At 52.4% G+C, this 17626-nt stretch overlaps 1 protein-coding gene across 1 annotated transcript in view; it reads left to right on the forward strand.

Moving 5' to 3' along the window:
- Window positions 1-17626, forward strand: part of MYH9 (myosin heavy chain 9) — a 107487-nt gene that overhangs the window by 68914 nt on the left and 20947 nt on the right. The window contains exons 8-19 of the mRNA XM_007975646.3: window positions 735-833; window positions 1268-1411; window positions 2001-2096; window positions 3300-3418; window positions 4824-4976; window positions 7190-7363; window positions 8946-9119; window positions 11683-11797; window positions 14504-14697; window positions 15058-15179; window positions 16016-16085; window positions 16960-17120. Of these exons, the coding sequence (XP_007973837.2) occupies window positions 735-833; window positions 1268-1411; window positions 2001-2096; window positions 3300-3418; window positions 4824-4976; window positions 7190-7363; window positions 8946-9119; window positions 11683-11797; window positions 14504-14697; window positions 15058-15179; window positions 16016-16085; window positions 16960-17120 (1621 nt within the window). The remainder of the gene's footprint in view (window positions 1-734; window positions 834-1267; window positions 1412-2000; window positions 2097-3299; window positions 3419-4823; window positions 4977-7189; window positions 7364-8945; window positions 9120-11682; window positions 11798-14503; window positions 14698-15057; window positions 15180-16015; window positions 16086-16959; window positions 17121-17626) is intronic.

Genomic DNA, 17626 nt, shown 5'->3' on the forward strand with positions numbered 1-17626 from the left:
GTGCAAACTCAACACAGAGCTTAGGGCTCGCTTTCTTTACGGGCAGGATAACCGCCTGCTTGAATGGGTTGGAGCTGTTGAAAGCCGTCTAGTGTGGCTCCCAGAGGTGGGCGTTTGGGGGATGCTGCTTTATCTCTCCCACCTGCCAGCGTTTAGCCTTTGCATGTGGGAATGTTCTCGTTCCCATTACCTGTAAGAATGAGACAAGGCTCCCGAGGGTGTGAGCTCCTCTTGGACACGGCTTGAAGGTGAGAACCCAGGTAGTTTGCTTTTGCTGTGTTTTGCCGTTTTGCGCCATTCTTCCTTCCTTGTGAAGTTCAGTTCCTTTGGACGAGAATAAGAGGACAATGGAAGGCTGGCCAGGCACAGTGGCTCATGCCTGTAATCCCAACACTTTGGGAGGCTAAGGCGGGTGGATCACCTGTGGTCGGGAGTTCAAGACCAGTCTGGCCAACATGGCAAAACCCTGTCTCTACTAAAAATACCAAAATTAGCCAGGTGTGGTGGCGGGCGCCTGTAATCCCAGCAACTTGGGAGGCTGAGGCAGGAGGATCAACTCCTCCTGAATCCAGGAGGCGGAGTGATTGTGCTACTCTGCCAAAATTTTGCTACTGCACTCCAGCCTGGGCAGCAGAGTGAGACTCTGTCTCCAAAAAAAAAAAAAAAAAAAAAAAGAGGACAGTGGAGGACTTGCCTTCCCCCCAGCTTGTGTTGCTTCCTTAATGTTTGCAAAGATCTTTTGGAGAAATCTCGTGCTATCCGCCAAGCCAAGGAAGAACGGACCTTCCACATCTTCTATTATCTCCTGTCTGGGGCTGGAGAGCACCTGAAGAGTGAGTAGTCGGCCTGCAGCCTGACACCGGGGCTGCCGGGCTCTGGGCCTCTTGCCAGAATTGGGCCATAGACGTCATTTGGGAAATGAAAACTTTGGCCTTGGGTTTAGCGGGGAGAAGTGAGAACGACTCCTGTTCTCTGCGCCATCCTAAGGACTTGGTCTTCTGTTTCTGACCGTGCCAGAGAAAAGCTAGGGTGGGTTGCACATGTAGCTGCAAATCACAGGGCCCTGGCGCTCTTCCGGGCCAGGAGATGTGAGTGTCAGAGTCTCAGACACTGAGGAAAGCTGAACGTCGCTGGCTACTCTGCGGTTTCCAGGGCACGTCAGGGCTCAGGGTCTGTCCCAGTCTCTCTAACCTTCGAGGTCACAGCGCTGATGGAGCCTCTGCTTTCAGCACCTCGCTGAGGCGCCCTTGCCCTCCACCCCTTACAGCCGATCTCCTGTTGGAACCATACAACAAATACCGCTTCCTGTCCAATGGGCACGTCACCATCCCCGGGCAGCAGGACAAGGACATGTTCCAGGAGACCATGGAGGCCATGAGGATTATGGGCATCCCAGAAGAGGAGCAAATGGGTACAGGGCTGGCCTTCCTGTGGGGGAGGGTGGAGTGGGGGAAGGCTGGTACCCATGCTCTCAGGGGCATCAGGGCAGCCGATGGGCCTGGGGAGCCTGCCAGAGGCCAGGGGGAGGGGAAGGCCTGCAGTGTGTGGGAAAATGGTTCCTCAGATTTGAGGTTCAGGGTTATTTGTTCCTGGTGGTACCACAGGCATTTACACAGAAAGGGTGCAAAGGACACGTCCTTAACTGCCCAGGGCCCGGGTCCACTGCACAGCCCTTGCCATTTGCTGAAAGTAGAATATTCATGTCCTGTCTCAGGGAGTGTGGGAGAAGCTGGGGATGGATGGGTGCTGTGTGCCGGGGAAGCCCGGCATGTATGGCAGTGTGGACAGGCCAGGCTGGCCGGGAGTGGGTGAGCCCTCTAGGGTGGCTGGGCCCACCACACACTGTTAGACCCAGACCTGGCGCCCCTGTGGCCCCAGGGAGTTGGGGGGTGTCCCTGCTTGGCTTGTCTGGCTTGAGGATCCCTGGGCGAGTGACCCCCACCCCCGGGAATCACCATGACCCATGTGTGCTTCTGAGCCACCTCTGATTGCACCCCAAGGCCTGCTGCGGGTCATCTCAGGGGTTCTTCAGCTCGGCAACATCGTCTTCAAGAAGGAGCGGAACACTGACCAGGCGTCCATGCCCGACAACACAGGTAACACCCGGGGCCTCTCGCCGGAAATAACGGGGCAGGTGCTTGGCTGTGGATTTGCTCAGGAGGGAAGGTCATGCGGAAATTCCGGACACCATTCTTTCTAATGTTAGGTGTGTTTATGGCCGTGTATATCTGTCGGTATTTTCTGTACAGATGCAAAACACACGTCAACAGGACCCTGCTTTTTTTCTCACCAAGTAAGCGTTTCAGAATAACTTCAACTTGTGATCACGTGGACCAGGGCTTCCCTCATTCATTCCTGAGACCATACCGTTTGTCAGGACACTAATGATTTCTGCCGTAGCTCCACCTGAATGGGAGCCTTGCCTGTGACTATGTTGGGATCTTGAAATTATGTGCTTGCCGCACCCGACTCATCCCCTTTGTTAGGGTTGCAGCAAATGACCCCATACAAGTTATTCAGTCTTAACGTGCCTTCCTTAGGGTCTCTCTAAAGATGTAACGCATGGGTGTGTGGATTGTAAAAGGCACTCCTGGCCTGGCGCGGTGGTTCACGCCTGTAATCCCAGCACTTTGGGAGGCTAAGGCAGGTAGATCATAAGGTCAGGAGTTCGAGACCAGCCTGGCCAACATGGTGAAACCCCATCTCTATTAAAAATACAAAAATTAGCGGGGCATGGTGGCGTGTGCCTGTAATCCCAGCTACTCGGGAGGCTGAGGCAGGAGAATTGCTTGAAGCCAGGAGGTGGGGGTTGCAGTGAGCCAAGATCGAGCCACTGCACTCCAGCCTGGGCAACAAGAGCAAGACTCCGTCTCAAAAAACAAACAAAAAAAGACACTCCTGTGGGATCCTGTGCTGTCCTGTGCCCCAACACCAGGCCGGCCTGCTCGTCTCAGTCGCGTTGGTGGGTAGGGACCTGCTTTTACGCTCCAAGGTGTGCGGCTGAGAGTGGACAGAGGAACCAGTCACCACTAGGGCCTCCAGTTAGGATGCCTTCCTCCCCGCCCCGTGGGGGAAGTACAGCTGTCCTGCCCACTGACCTGCATGCGGCTGCCGAGTCTGGGGGGTGTTGGGTGTCGGTGGCCCTGCTAAAGAGGGGCCCAGATGCGGCTGTCCTGGTAACAATTGCTCATTCACCCCATGGCTTTCTTCCTCTCTGCTCCCAGGTCAAGCAGAGGGACTTGTTCTCTTGGGTCTAATTAGGACTTTTTGTCCTTCCCTTATTCTCTGAAAAATCTTAGCTGCCCAAAAGGTGTCCCATCTCTTGGGTATCAATGTGACCGATTTCACCAGAGGAATCCTCACCCCGCGCATCAAGGTGGGACGGGATTACGTCCAGAAGGCGCAGACTAAAGAGCAGGTATGTCCTCTGGGGCCAGGGCAGCCGCTGCCTCCTGGGTGAATGTCCCTGCAGCAGCACAGTTGAGGCTGTTCCGGGCCGTCCTGGCACTTTCTCATGACTTCCTGATGCAGTCCTCACAGCAACCCTGAGAGAGGTGGCATCACTCCATCTAGAGCACTGGAGAAGCTTCATGGCGTGCCCAGGCTTCACGCCTAGGAAGTGTCATCCTGAGGCTGCACTGTGCCTCTTTACATTGAGACGGTATTTTGACTGATTGGTCATCAAGGATATAGACATGTCCTCTCTGGTGTAAAGCAGGAACTTGATGCCACTGTAGCTCAACTCCTTCTGGTGCCAAGGTGGCGGCTCCCGCCGTCCTCAAGCCTGTGCCAAGCGGCTGTTTCTCTACCACCTGCTGCCTTGGGCTTGCCACATGTGCTGAGAGATGAGCAGCAGTGCTTGCTCCTTCCTGCCAGACTGATGTGCCTGCCTGCCCCCAGAGTGGACGTCCTTCCCCGTGCGGACCGTTTTCTGCTTCTCTCAGGGGTTTCTAGTTTCTTTTATGGTGCTGGCCAGGATTGTTTTTAGGGTGCCAAACCCATCTCTCAAAGATACTTGGAAGCTCATTTTGTTAGTCCTTCTCCCATTCGCCGTACACTGACAGCTCACGGCTGTTTCCGTGCAGAAGCATTGCATGAAAGACAAGACCGTTTTCAAAAGACATCGCATATTACTGTTGCCACCTGTTCGTTTCCCTGACAATTAAGGAGAAACCTCCATTTTCTTTTACAAAAATACTACATGACTCTTAATACAGAAAAATCGAGAGAAGGAAAACAATTCCCCGTGATGAATATCGTTGGGCAGCTATTTCCTACAAGACTTAAAAAAAAAGAGTTAAACTTAGTTCTTGTTCTGGCTTTTAATTACAGAGCTTTTCAAACATGTGCAAAACAGAGAAGAGGGGAGAGTGTAAAGAGCCTCACGTGCCCATCACGTAGGCGGCTTCAGCAGTTACTAACTCACGGCGAGTCTCGGCTCATCGTTTGTCTTATCTCCCTCTGCCCCCTCTGCCCACTGCTTTATGTTGATGAGATCGGGCGCGTTTAGGGTGGTATGACCGTAGACCGGTGCCTTATTTTGAAACATCACTTCTTCTATAAATCCTTTAGTGTGTCCCTATTTTATGTGGAAAGATCTAAGTTTATTGTCCCCATATCGTTAGATATTAGGTTGTTTCTACTTTTCATCATTTTAAATAACACCACAGTGAACGTATTTGTACATGAAAGACTTTTTTTTTTCCCCCACATACTTAGGGCTGTTCCTCTAGGGGGAGGACTCTAAAATTACTGGGGCAAAGGGTATGAGGGTTTTCAGATCCTTTGTATCTGACGCCACGCTCCCCCGGTGTGCCCCGCAGGCTGACTTTGCCATCGAAGCCTTGGCCAAGGCGACCTACGAGCGGATGTTCCGCTGGCTGGTGCTGCGCATCAACAAGGCTTTGGACAAGACCAAGAGGCAGGGCGCCTCCTTCATCGGGATCCTGGACATCGCCGGCTTCGAGATCTTTGATGTGAGCCTCGCCCTTCATTACCCACCCCACTGCCTTCTTGGCCTCTTGGTTGCCTTCTCCTTGGCTAAGAACCCTGCTTCTCATGGTCCCGCACCAATCGGAGTTGGCCATCTCGTTTGCATGGAGACTTTGGTTGGGTGTGGTTTTTTTTTTTTTTTTTTTTTTTCTTTTTTAAAAGACAAGGTCTTGGCTGGGCATGGTTGCTCGTAATCCCAACACTTAGGGAGACTGAGGCCGGCAGATCACCTGAGGTCGGGAGTTTGAGACCAGCCTGACCAACATGGAGAAACCTTGTGTCTACTAAAAATACATTAGCTGGGCATGGTGGTGCATGTCTGTAATGCCAGCTACTCAGGAGGCTGAGGCAGGAGTAGGAGTTCATTGCTTGAACCTGGGAGGCGGAGGTTGCAGTGAGCTGAGAACGCACCATTGCACTGTAGCCTGGGCAATAAGAGTAAAACTCTCTATCTCAAAAAAAAAAAAAAAAAAAAAAAAAAGACAGGGTCTCGTTTTGTCACTCAGGCTGGAGTACAGAGGTACAGTCATAGCTCACTGCAGCATTTACCTCCTGGGCTTAACCGATCCTCCCACCTCAGCCCCCTAGTAGCTGGAACTATAGGCACGCACCACCACTCCCAGCTAATTTCAAAATTTTTTGTAGAGATAGGGCCTCACGGTGTGGCCCAGGCTCAGTTAGATGTGTTTTAAGCTAAACAAGTGCTCATTTTCAATTAGAAATACTGGAGAAATGAGACTTTTGGTTTCTTTTTTTTTTTTTGAGGCAGGGTCTTGCTCTATCACCCAGGCTGGAGTGCAGTGGCGTGAACATGGCTCACTGCAGCTTCGACCTCCCGGGCATAAGCCATCCTCCCACCTCAGCCTCCCGAGTAGCTGGTACTATAGGCATGTGTCATGACACCTGGCTAATTTTTGTATTTTTTGTAGGGATGGGGTTTCGCCATGTTGCCCAGGCTGGGAGGATGGGACCTTTTAGGTCGCATTCTTGGAGGTTTCCTGGGCAGGTGCTTCCTGTTTATTCTTCCAGCAAATATTCCCTGAGCATTGGGATTAGGCGTTTTCCTGGCCTGTGACGACTTTGAGGTCTAGTAGGGAAACCGATACTTATAGTAGATTAGAGGTTCTTAACCTGGAGCCCATGGGAGGTTTGAGAGGAGCCATGGAGCTGGGATGAGAAAATTACATCTTTATTTTTTACTAACGTCTCATTGAAATCATGTATCTTTTTCCAGTTGTGAATTGAACAAACTATACAAACCACAGTTATATTAGCAGTGCTTGTGATCTGTCACCAATAGAAATCAGATGTTTTCATGTCACATTCCGGTTGTTGCAGAGATCTGGTACTGTCATTTATGCATCACTACCTCACAGTTTTGGAAGTTATTAAGCCCATGGCTAGTTCTTGTTAATAAGGAAGCACAGAGGCTGGGTGCAGTGGCTCACACTTGTAATGCCAGCACTTTGGAAGGCTGAGGCAAGAGAATTGAAGTCAGGAGTTCGAGACCAGCCTGGGCAACAAAGCAAGGCCCCATCTCTTCAATGAAAACATAGAAGGGCCTGGTGCAGTGGCTCACGCCTCTAATCCCAGCACTTGGAGAGGCTGAGGCAGAAGAATTGCTTGAGCTCAGGGGTTCAAGACCACCCCGAGCAACACGGTGAAACCCCATTTCTACAAAAAATACGAATATTAGCCATGCATGGTAGTGTGTGCCTGGACCCCAGCTACTAGGGAGGCTAAGCTGGGAGGATCACTTGAGTCCGGGAAGCGGAGGCTGCAGTGAGCTGAGTTTGCATCATTGTACGCCAGCCTGGGTGACAGAATGAGACTCTGTCTTAAAAAATAAAAAATAAAAATAAAAAACAAGGAAGCACAATGTATTACTCGATCACAATATTTTGATGACTATACTTCAACCTAACTACTTTATTTGTAATCTATGGGATGCAATTTAAAGCACTATTCTGAAAAGGCTTTACCAGACTGCCTGCGGTTCCCGGCTCCAAAGAGTAAATGTCGCCCACTGCTGGGTGGATAAAGGGAAGGCCAGGAGCATCCAGGCTCTAAAGGCAGCAGCATGGAGGTGCCCAAGGAGGCCCTTCCTGTATCCCTACTCCGCCCTCCTTCTCAAGGGGTGTCTGGGCCTCTTAGTGCAGGATTGGCGTCTCTCTGACATTGTTTTCTCTCCTTGCAGCTGAACTCCTTTGAGCAGCTGTGCATCAATTACACCAATGAGAAGCTGCAGCAGCTCTTCAACCACACCATGTTCATCCTGGAGCAAGAGGAGTACCAGCGCGAGGGCATTGAGTGGAACTTCATCGACTTTGGCCTCGACCTGCAGCCCTGCATCGACCTCATTGAGAAGCCAGTGAGTGCCAGGCGTGCTTTGACCTCACACCTGCCTCTGGCTTTTCCCTTCCGGGGCACCCGCTCCTCCCCTCAGCTCTGTGTTGGTTGTGGAGGTGCCTTAACGCCCCTTCCTTTTGGTGCCACCTGGAGGACGAAGCCCCGAGGCTGAGATCCGGTGCCTCGGAGGCCTGGGTGGGTGCCTCCATTAGAGGAGATGCTCCGTGCTGCAGCTGTGGGCTGGGCTTCTCCCAGCTGCCGGACCAGGTGCGGATGTGGCTGGGGCCCTAGCATCCTGTTTTCAGTCCCAGAAGACCACCCAGTATCCTCCTGAAGGCTGGGCTCGATAAGCATTTCTTTGTCTTAAAGAAACAGCCATGCATGGATGTAGTAAGGCCCTGTCGCGGGCTGCTTTCACTGTAGCATGGAACTGTGCAGACGCTGGGCACTGAGTGCTCTGCCCAGGTGTACACGTACCAAAGCTCAGCTCATCTCTCTGTAAAACCAGCACAGCAGCAGTGCTTTTATCACCAGCATTAGCTGTGTGAAGACGGAAAAGAGGAACCTTTTCCAGTGAGTTCATACTTAAACCTCTTGCCAGGTTGAGGTTGAGTTGCCTGTTTGTGTTTCAGGCTTGTTGGGGGTGTGATCTGTAATGAAGCCTGAGCTGTTTCTCTGGTTTTTCTTTTGATTGTGGTTAATTAATCAGAAGGCCTAGGACAAAGTTTTTTCAGTTTGAAAAAATTTCCTTTTTTTTGTTTTTGAGATGGAGTTTTGCTCTTGTCGCCCAGGCTGGAGTGCAATGGCGTGATCTCGGCTCACTGCAACCTCTGCCTCGCTGATTCAAGTGATTCTCCTGCCTCAGCCTCCTGAGTGGCTGGGATTATAGGCTTATTTTTGTATTATTAGTAGAGACGGGGTTTCACCATGTCGGCCAGGCTGGTCTTGAGCTCCTGACCTTAGGTGATCTGCCCGCCTCGGCCTCCCAAAGTGCTGGGCTTACAGGCGTGAGCCACTGCGCCTGGCGAACAATTTACTTTTGTAATGAGCTTTTTTCTTTAATCAATTGAATTTTCCAACTAATAAGAACCCACCAGGCTTCAAGTTTTGTCAGACAGCCTCTCTGCAGTGTCCAAATCTGCTTTCTTGTCTTGTAAACTCAGTGTGCAGAAGGCTGTTGGGTCCTTGGGACTCTCTTCCTCAAGGGGCTCCTCCTAAGTATCCCATCTCATCATAGACGTGCAGATGCAAAGCGTGTGCGGTGGTATCTCCTGTGGCAGGATCACAGGGTACTTGTTGAGGGCAGCCTCCTGGGCAGACCCCAGTACACGGTGAAGTCAGACTCTGGCCCCGCGGGTCAGTGGATCTGCACTTTTCCTCACACCCACTGGGGGTTTCATTAACGCTGGAGAACCACCGTGATGGATCCTTGGGAAAAGGTCTCAGCTGCAGCCTGGGCCTCAGAGGTTTCTTTATAAACGAGAAATATTCAATGGTCCTCCTGGGGAGCACATTGCCCACCCTCTGTGGGATTCAGCGGATTCTGATGTCTGGGTGCCCCTCCCAGGGTGTGCTCACCTGTGCTGATGCTGTGCTTCCTCCAGGCAGGCCCCCCGGGCATCCTGGCCCTGCTGGATGAGGAGTGCTGGTTCCCCAAAGCCACCGACAAGAGCTTCGTGGAGAAGGTGATGCAGGAGCAGGGCACCCACCCCAAGTTCCAGAAGCCCAAGCAGCTGAAAGACAAGGCAGATTTCTGCATTATCCACTACGCCGGCAAGGTGAGGAGCACTCATGGGGAGGTGCCAGACAGACCTTCACAGGAGAGGTGGAGTCAAGGCTCTTTAGGACCAGGAGCCGGGCAGCTCCTGAGGATGCAGGGGTGTGGCCTGAGTACAGTTCTTGCCCAGTGACTCACCCAGTAATGTGGCCGGTGACAGCATCAGCATTGCATTTACACAGCCTGCAGAGCCCCTTCACCTGGTCCGTGCTGTTAGAAGCCTGCAACACTGCACTGCGGGGCCCAGGCTGGTTGTCGTCACGCTGTCATGCATTACTGTTGGGCCTGTCTGCCAGGTGCAGAGATTTGGCTAAAGGCACGGGCTCAGAGTTTGAATAGAGCTCTGCCACTCAAGCTGTTTGACTTCAGGTCAGTTACTTAACCTCTCTGGTCCTTGGTTTCCTCATCTGGAAAATGAGAATGACCACCCACCATACAGGATTGTGTGGATTAAATGAGCTCCTGAGGCCCACCACGTGGCATGGATCAGTGCTCCGGGGCAGAGCTCCTCAACCTTGGCATTCCTGGTATTGTGGGCTGGGTCATTCTTTACTGTGGGACCCTCCTGTGTATGCCAGGATGTTCAGCAGCTACCCACTAGTGTTAGGAGCACCGTCCTTAGTTGTGACAACCCACAATGTCTCCAGACATCGCCAAACATGTCCTAGTTTGTGGGGGGTGGGGCAGGGAATTGCCACTGCTGTGGGTGACAGCAGCTGTTGCCAAGTCTGCCACAGTCAGTCAGTGGTGGACCTGCCCTCAACACTTACCTAGCAGACATCTTCCCAGTCTGCATGTGACTGGGGCTTAGACCCAGCTTAGTCCATACAGGTGCATGCTTAGACAAAAGCTGGTTTTACTCAGCACAAAGACCCTATCAGTTAATTGCTGTGATTAGGCAGGAGCTTCGCCATCTCCTAGTTGGTGGTGACTAGTTGGTGGTGACTGGTGAGATCTGGGAGCTTTCACAGGTCTGCTCCCAAGCCACAAGGAGCCCAGGCCTGGTTCTAGGCCATGGCTCCCCGCTGCCTGCCTCTTCTACTTAGCTTGGCTGGTTCCTGGGGCTGCAAAAGCAACTGTCTTAAACTACCCATGAAAAAAATAATAAAGCCAACAAAGCGATTTACACCATTAACCAAGGAATGTTTCCCGAGCCTCCTTTCCATGCTCACCTTTGGGAAACGCACACGCTCATCAGTGCAGAAGCTTCCAGGAGGGCTTTTGCTGTGGGATTGTTTGTAATGCTGAACAATTAGGAACACCCTAGAGCCCACCAAGGGGCCTGTGCGATGGCATCAGCTGTGGTGCGTCTTTCTGCGGGCTGTGCCATGGCAGCTAAAAGGACAAGGATGTTGGCCTGGGTGGGAGGGTCCAAGCCTGGGGAAAGGAAACTGGCATCACCTACCTCATGATAAACAGCAGTGCGCATTCGCCTGCACGCTGGGGGGAGCACCCCTGGGCTGCAGTTTGTGTTGGGAAGAGGGAGGCCCAGGTCCCTGCTGCTCTCTGGGTATTGTTCTGGGCCTTTTTGCAATGAAAATGTCATGGTGTATTACTTGTTTTGTTAAGCACATATTTTAGCGGAGCACAGGGGCTCATGCCTGTAATTCCAACACTTTGGGAGGCCAAGGCAAGAAGACAGTTTGAGCCCAGAAGTTTGAGACCAGCCTGGGCAACATAGACCCTATCTCTGGTTTTTTTTTTTTTTTTGAGATAGAGTCTCGTTCTGTTCCCCAGGCTGGAGTGCAGTGGCACGCTCTTGGCTCACTGCAACCTCCGTCTCCTAGGTTCAAGCGATCCTCCTGCCTCAGCCCCCCTAGTAGCTGGGATTACAGGCATGTGCCACCATGCCTGGCTAATTTTTGTATTTTTTAGTAGAGATGGGGTTTCGCCATGTTGGTCAGGCTGGTCTCGAACTCCTGACCTCAGGTGATCCACCTGCCTCGGCCTCCCAAAGTGCTGGGATTACAGGCGTGAGCCACCGCGCCCAGCCCCTAACTCTATTTAAAATGAGAAAAAATGAATCTCTTTCTGGGAGTCTCTCTGAACCCACTGGTTTAGGAGGCTGCCCGATTAAAAAAATATATTTAAAAACAGAATATATTTCCAAAAAGATAAAACTGACACATACTCAGAGAAAATGTGAACATTCTAAAAAGACAAAGAAAAAACAAAAATGACTTGTCTTATGACTAAAAAGAAATAGTAACATTTTGTCGTCCTTCCAGGATTGTTTTTCTTTGTTCATATTACCTAAAAATTTTAAAAAAGCTGAAACCTAGCACGGTACTGTGCGGCCACCATGCCATGTCTAGAGCCAGGCTCCCGTTGTTGGCCATGCCTTGCTTTGAGGCTTTGGCTCTGCACGAGATGCTGCAGGGAATGTCTTGAGGCCTCTTGCCCCTTATCCTCATCACTTCCTTCTTAGGGGTGGAAATGCTGGGTCAAAGGGTTTCCATGTTTTCTGACTTTTCCACGCTTGAGGTCAGCCTGTGCTCTGGAGAGCCTGTGAGCACGCGTGTCCCCAGCGCAGCTTGTGACTCCTGCATCTCTGACCCTGCCAGGTGGATTACAAAGCTGACGAGTGGCTGATGAAGAACATGGACCCCCTGAATGACAACATCGCCACGCTGCTCCACCAGTCCTCTGACAAGTTTGTCTCGGAGCTGTGGAAGGATGGTACGCCCTTTGCCCTTCGCCCCCTGCCTCCTCTTGGCTGCGGCTGGTCATCTTCCCACCTCCACAGTGGGCCGAGCCGCCAAACAAGGCGTACACAGGTCCCCCTGACATAGGCCAGGTAGTCTCCGCCCTCTGTAGCTCGCATGAGAGAGGGCTCCTCGGACCGAAACAGGAGGCTGCCGCCCTCAAGCCCACACCGTGGCCGGGTCCTCTTGGGCGGAGCGCTTTCTGCGTGTGGGAAGTCCAAGGCGGCCCCGAGCCTTGCAGCCTAGGCTCCCAGCCCCGCGCCATGTCGCATTCCCGCCTCTACTCCTTGGTAGGCTGGTTGCTTTGAGTGGTTCTTTTTAATTCTTTCTGTTGGTTTCTCCTTTTCCTTTGCCTGGGTTTTGCTTTAACCTCTCTGTTGCAGAGATGCAGAGCACTCAGAGAGCCTATTTCTATCATCGCTTTCCTATTCTCCACCTAGAACCAGGTGACTGGCCGCCCGAGTGGTGTCTCTTGTGTGTGTGGTGCGTCCAGAGCTGTGCAAGAAATGCTTCTGCCTAGGTTTTCTCGCCCCCGCTGCCCCTTGGCTTCTCCTGCCTGCTTACACCCCAGTTCCCTGATCTGGCCCTGGGCTCCTGGGCAGGCTCCCCGCACTGTGCCTATTGCTGGCCTGTAGTAGCAAACTGGGCAAATGAGGGGCTATGTCTGGAATTTGGAGATGTCACATTCAAATCTTAAAACACTGTAATCCCAGCACTTTGGGAGGCTGAGGCGGGAGGATCGCTTGAGTCCAGGAGTTTGAGACCATTCTGGGCAACATAGAGATACCCCCATCTCTACAAAAAAATTAAAAGAAAAAGTCAGCCAGGTGTGATGGGGCATGCCTGTAGTCCCAGTTCCTCAGGTGGCTGAGGCGGGAGGATCACTTGAGCACAGGAGGTCAAGGCTGCAGTGAGCTGTGATCACACCACTGTACTCCAGCCTGGGTGACAGAGTGAGACCCTGCCTCAAAAAAAGAAAAAAAAATCCTAAAACAGCAAAAATTGTTTAAAAATTTGTATCCTCCTTAGAGCTTCATCCCTAAAGACAGTGTCTTAAACTGCTTGAATGGCTGCGAGTATCTTAGCATGAGGCTCAGGTATGCACACTGCGTGTGTCTGTGCACCTGAAAGCTGAAGTGGCAGCTGTGTGTTCATTCAACAGTTGCTCGGCAAGGTCTGCTCCATGTGGGTGGGGCCTGCGTGGGGCAGGACACACTCAGCTAAAAGGGCCAGTTATAGTGAGGCCGTATTAACCTTTCTCTGGACAACTTGAGTGGCTTTTGCAAGTTGCCACACCCAGGAAACCTGTGGTAGCCAGGAATATTGGCCCTGTGGTGGGTACGTAAGATCAAAGATGACTCCTGTTTTTTAGTTGTTTTTTTTGTTGTTTTTTTTTGTTTTTTTTGAGACAGAGTTTTGTTCTTGTCACCCAGGCTGGAGTAGAGAGGTGCAATCTCAGCTCACTGCAACCTCTACCTCCTGGGTTCAAGCGATTCTCCTGCCTCAGCCTCCCAAGTAGCTAGGATTACAGGCACCTGCCACCACGCCCAGCTAATTTTTGTATTTTTAGTAGAAATAGGGTTTCACCATGTTGGCCTGGCTGGTCTCGAACTCCTTACTTCAGGTGATCCACCTGCCTCAGCCTCCCAAAGTGCTGGGATTACAGGCACGAGCCACCACTCCCAGCCACCTCCCATTTTAATTGACTGGTCTGTAGGCTCCATCCACACTCCTGGCTTCTGTCTTTAGCAAGCGTCCTTTTTGCTGTCTTCAAGTAAATAATAGTAATCTGGCCGTGAAGGAATACGAAACGGGCTTCGTCAGTATTCTTCACTTTTACATCCAGTAATGGGAGACTTCACATTTAACATTAGCTCTTGCTTAAACTGATCTCAAATCACTGGCCACTTTGGTTTGGCTTGTTTGTTTTTTACCTTGGAGGATGCAGTTGGTTTAATTGCTGCTGGGCATGAGTTCCAGTGCTAGGGGCTGCTTCCCTTGAGGGTCGGTTAACATGAGAAAGACCCGTGCACCAGGAGACAAAATGAAATACAAGGACGTGAAGAGATCCCTAAACTTTGGAGTATTTATGATCAAGAGCGGTTCTTTGGAGCTCTCTCTTCCTGAGATGTCTGCGTAGACATAGAGCGGACCCTGCTGAGTTCTGCAGACAGTGACAGGGTGGCTCCAATCTCCGCCTCCTGACTCCTAGCCTGGTGCTTTTACGACAGGGTCAGTGAGAATTCAAGATACTGATTTTGTTTTTTCTAACTGTGACCATAGGACAGCAGGATTCCGTAAACCAGGTTTTCACACCCCTCCTTAGAGACAGGCTAGTAGAATTCTCACTATTCCAAAATACTTGACTAGCTTCATTGAGTCTTTTTGGAAATAAGAGCTTCGAGAGTGGCGGAAGGTAGGTGATGGGAAGGTGAGGTGGCCGTGGCAGACGCATGGCTCCCTGAGAGACAAGCCCAGTGCCTTTGTAACCCTCTTGGCTTTCTGCTGTGTTTGGGGATGACCTTAGCACCCTGTGTAGGCTCCAAGTGGAAAGGGTCCTGTTGTTTCATTCTGTCTCCTCTTTTCCTGTCCCATGTGTGCCTGTTTCTCTCTCCTACGTGCTCCCCCTCCTCTGGGTGCCGCTGCGGGGGCACTCACTTGTTCTCTGTGGTCTCCACAGTGGACCGCATCATTGGCCTGGACCAGGTGGCCGGCATGTCGGAGACGGCGCTGCCCGGTGCCTTCAAGACGCGGAAGGGCATGTTCCGTACTGTGGGGCAGCTTTACAAGGAGCAGCTGGCCAAGCTGATGGCCACGCTGAGGAACACCAACCCCAACTTCGTCCGCTGCATCATCCCCAACCACGAGAAGAAGGTGCGGCCGCCTGGTGGGGTGGCCCGGGCGGGGCACCGTGGTGTGGGGTGCTCAGCCCGTCTGTCTCCCCAACAAAAGCACCCCTCCAGCCCCCCAGCATGCACAAAGCCCTCCGTCGTTTCTCTGCAGGGAGGGCCTTGGCTCGATTAGGAGATACTCTCCATTCACAGCCCACACTTCCTCTTGGTGACACCGGCCTCTCCCAGACCTGGATCCTTTGACTTCACTGTCAAAACCTGTGGGCTGCAGTGACCCCCTCCCTTAGGCTCTTGCCCTGTCAGGTTCATAGGGGTTCCCCGACCTTTCTCTGACTGTTTTAGGCACAGAAGTGAGACCACATGCGTGTGTTTTCTTCCCCAGGCCGGCAAGCTGGACCCGCATCTTGTGCTGGACCAGCTGCGCTGCAACGGCGTCCTCGAGGGCATCCGCATCTGCCGCCAGGGCTTCCCCAACAGAGTGGTCTTCCAGGAGTTTCGGCAGAGGTGAGCCAGGGCCCGGAGCCCGCTTCTCCTGGACCCGGCTGTGCGCGCAGTGAGTCCCAGAGGTGGGCTGCTGCTCCCTGGCTGGGTCCTGTCATGAAGGAGCGACGTCCTCCATCCATGTAGAACTGAGTCTGGCCAGCCCTTCCCCACCTCCTCTTTTCCACCCTTTGCAGGAAAGGAGACTCCCCATTTTAATACCGAAATGCAGGTCATCGTCATCCTGTTGACTTTTGCTCCTAGTAACTGCCGGCCCTGGTGCTATTTGCTACAGTTAGAGGAGCTATGAAAAGAAATGTGAAAGAATCAGCCAGAGACCTGGGATATTACAGGAACTTTGTAGAAATGAAAGTCATAAAACACGGCCGTGCATTGCTATGTGCAAAGATGGCGACATCTTCCTATTTCTCTAATGACTGTGCTGAGTGTCAGTTGCTGTCGGGATGCAGCCCTTTATTTCTTGGGGCATCTCTGTTTATTATCAGCTCCCTGCAGCATCCCAAGGAAGCTATGTGAGCATGGCTGTCCGTGGGTGACAGATGAGGATCCCAGGCAATTAGCAGTTAGTGAGCCCAACCTGAAGCACACCCTCGAGTGATTGAAACGGTCCTACACGAGTTTCTATTCACTTTCCGGAAAACATTAAACCTTCCTTGTGTCATTCAGCCGAAGAAAAGAGTGGGGTGGGATTTGCCTGTGTCTTCTTTCCTTAGGAAAGTTTGTGTAAAGAATTCTGTGTCTGTTGCACTGTAAAAATGATCTTAATCTCTTGCCTATATTCCAGGCACGTGGAATCGAGGCAATGGGTAAAATGACCAGGCTTCTCTTTCCTTCCTCAGATATGAGATCCTGACTCCAAACTCCATTCCCAAGGGCTTCATGGATGGGAAGCAGGCGTGCGTGCTCATGGTGAGTTGAGCTGCTGTCCGTGCCTCTCTGGATGGGCAGCCCCTTGTCTGGGGAGCGCCCGCATGGCCAGGGCCCACCTTGCTGTGTCAGTGGTCGGTGGGTGCCCAGGCTGTGTCCCTTCTGATGCTCTGCGGCTGACTCTGCCGGGCGCCCTTTGCAGCAGCCCCTCGACCTCAGATAGCCAGGGATGGTGTTTGGCACCAGGGTGGTGTGGAGGAGATGAGAACTGTAGCCATGGCCGGACTCTGATGTAAGATGATGGCCTCTTTCATTTGGGGGACATTCTCCTGCTTTCTTACTCACGGGCCTGACTCCACGCCCATTGTGGTGAGCAGGGCAGCTCACAACCAGGGCAGCTGGCCTGGTGTGCCATGATCTGAGCTTCTCCTCCCTCCCTCCCCGCTCCCAGTCCTAGCACAGTGCTGGATGTGCCGTGCGCATGCTTTGCGTTCCGGTTGAATGAAGGCCCTGCAGTGGCTCAGTACCAAGTCAGGGCTAAATCCCACCCTGCTCCTGTTTTCCGTTTCCCAGCATCCTGTTTCTGGCGTGTCCAGGTTAACAGCTGCTACCTTTGGCCTCGTTTTACTTCACGTTCTTTCTAAAGAATCAGAAAGCGTTGGCTGCAGAGTGGGGAGTTGGTGGGAGGAAAAGAGAAGGAAAAATTCAACACCTACTGTGTGCAAAGCCTGCATTTGGTGACGGGGAGATGGGGAACAGGAAGAAGGAGGGAGAGGAGATGGCTTTCTGCTCTCCAGATGCTCGTCAGCCAGTAGGAAGAAGGGTGAAGGACACGCCTCCAGCTGTGCCTGGGCCACCCTTTCACGGAGCCGTGGCCAGTTGCTGGCCAGGTAAACAGCCTACTCCTCCCACCTAGATAAAAGCCTTGGAGCTCGACAGCAACCTGTACCGCATCGGCCAGAGCAAAGTCTTCTTCCGCGCAGGCGTGCTGGCCCACCTGGAGGAGGAGCGGGACCTGAAGATCACCGACGTCATCATAGGGTTCCAGGCCTGCTGCAGGGGCTACCTGGCCAGGAAGTGAGTCCCAGGAGATACTCCTGCCCCACACGCCAGGCCTTGCCATGCCCTTTGTTGCCAAAGAGCACTTAGCAGGCCGTGGTCTAGGACACCCCACTGCAGCTGGTCACATGCCTGGGAGGCCCACGTGGCTCTTCCTACCCCCGTTCCTGGATTTCTACCTTTGAAGAGTAGAATCGGGCAGTTCTTTTTTTTTTTTCCTTTTTTTTGTGAGATGGAGCCTCACCCTGCCGCCCAGGCTGAAGTGCTGTGGCACGTTCTCGGCTCACTGCAACCTCCACCTCCCAGGTTCAAGTGATTCTCCTGCCTCAGCCTCACTAGTAGCTGAGGTTACAGGTGCACACCACCACGCCCGGCCTATTTTTGTGTTTTTAGTAGAGACAGGGTTTCGCCATGTTGGCCAGGCTGGTCTCAAATTCCTGACCTCAAGTGATCCACCCACCTCAGCCTCCCAAAGTGCTGGGATTACAGGCGTGAGCCACTGCGCCTGGCTGAATCAGGCATTT

The sequence above is a fragment of the Chlorocebus sabaeus genome, chromosome 19, assembly GCF_047675955.1.
Source record: "Chlorocebus sabaeus isolate Y175 chromosome 19, mChlSab1.0.hap1, whole genome shotgun sequence".
NCBI lineage: Eukaryota > Metazoa > Chordata > Mammalia > Primates > Cercopithecidae > Chlorocebus > Chlorocebus sabaeus.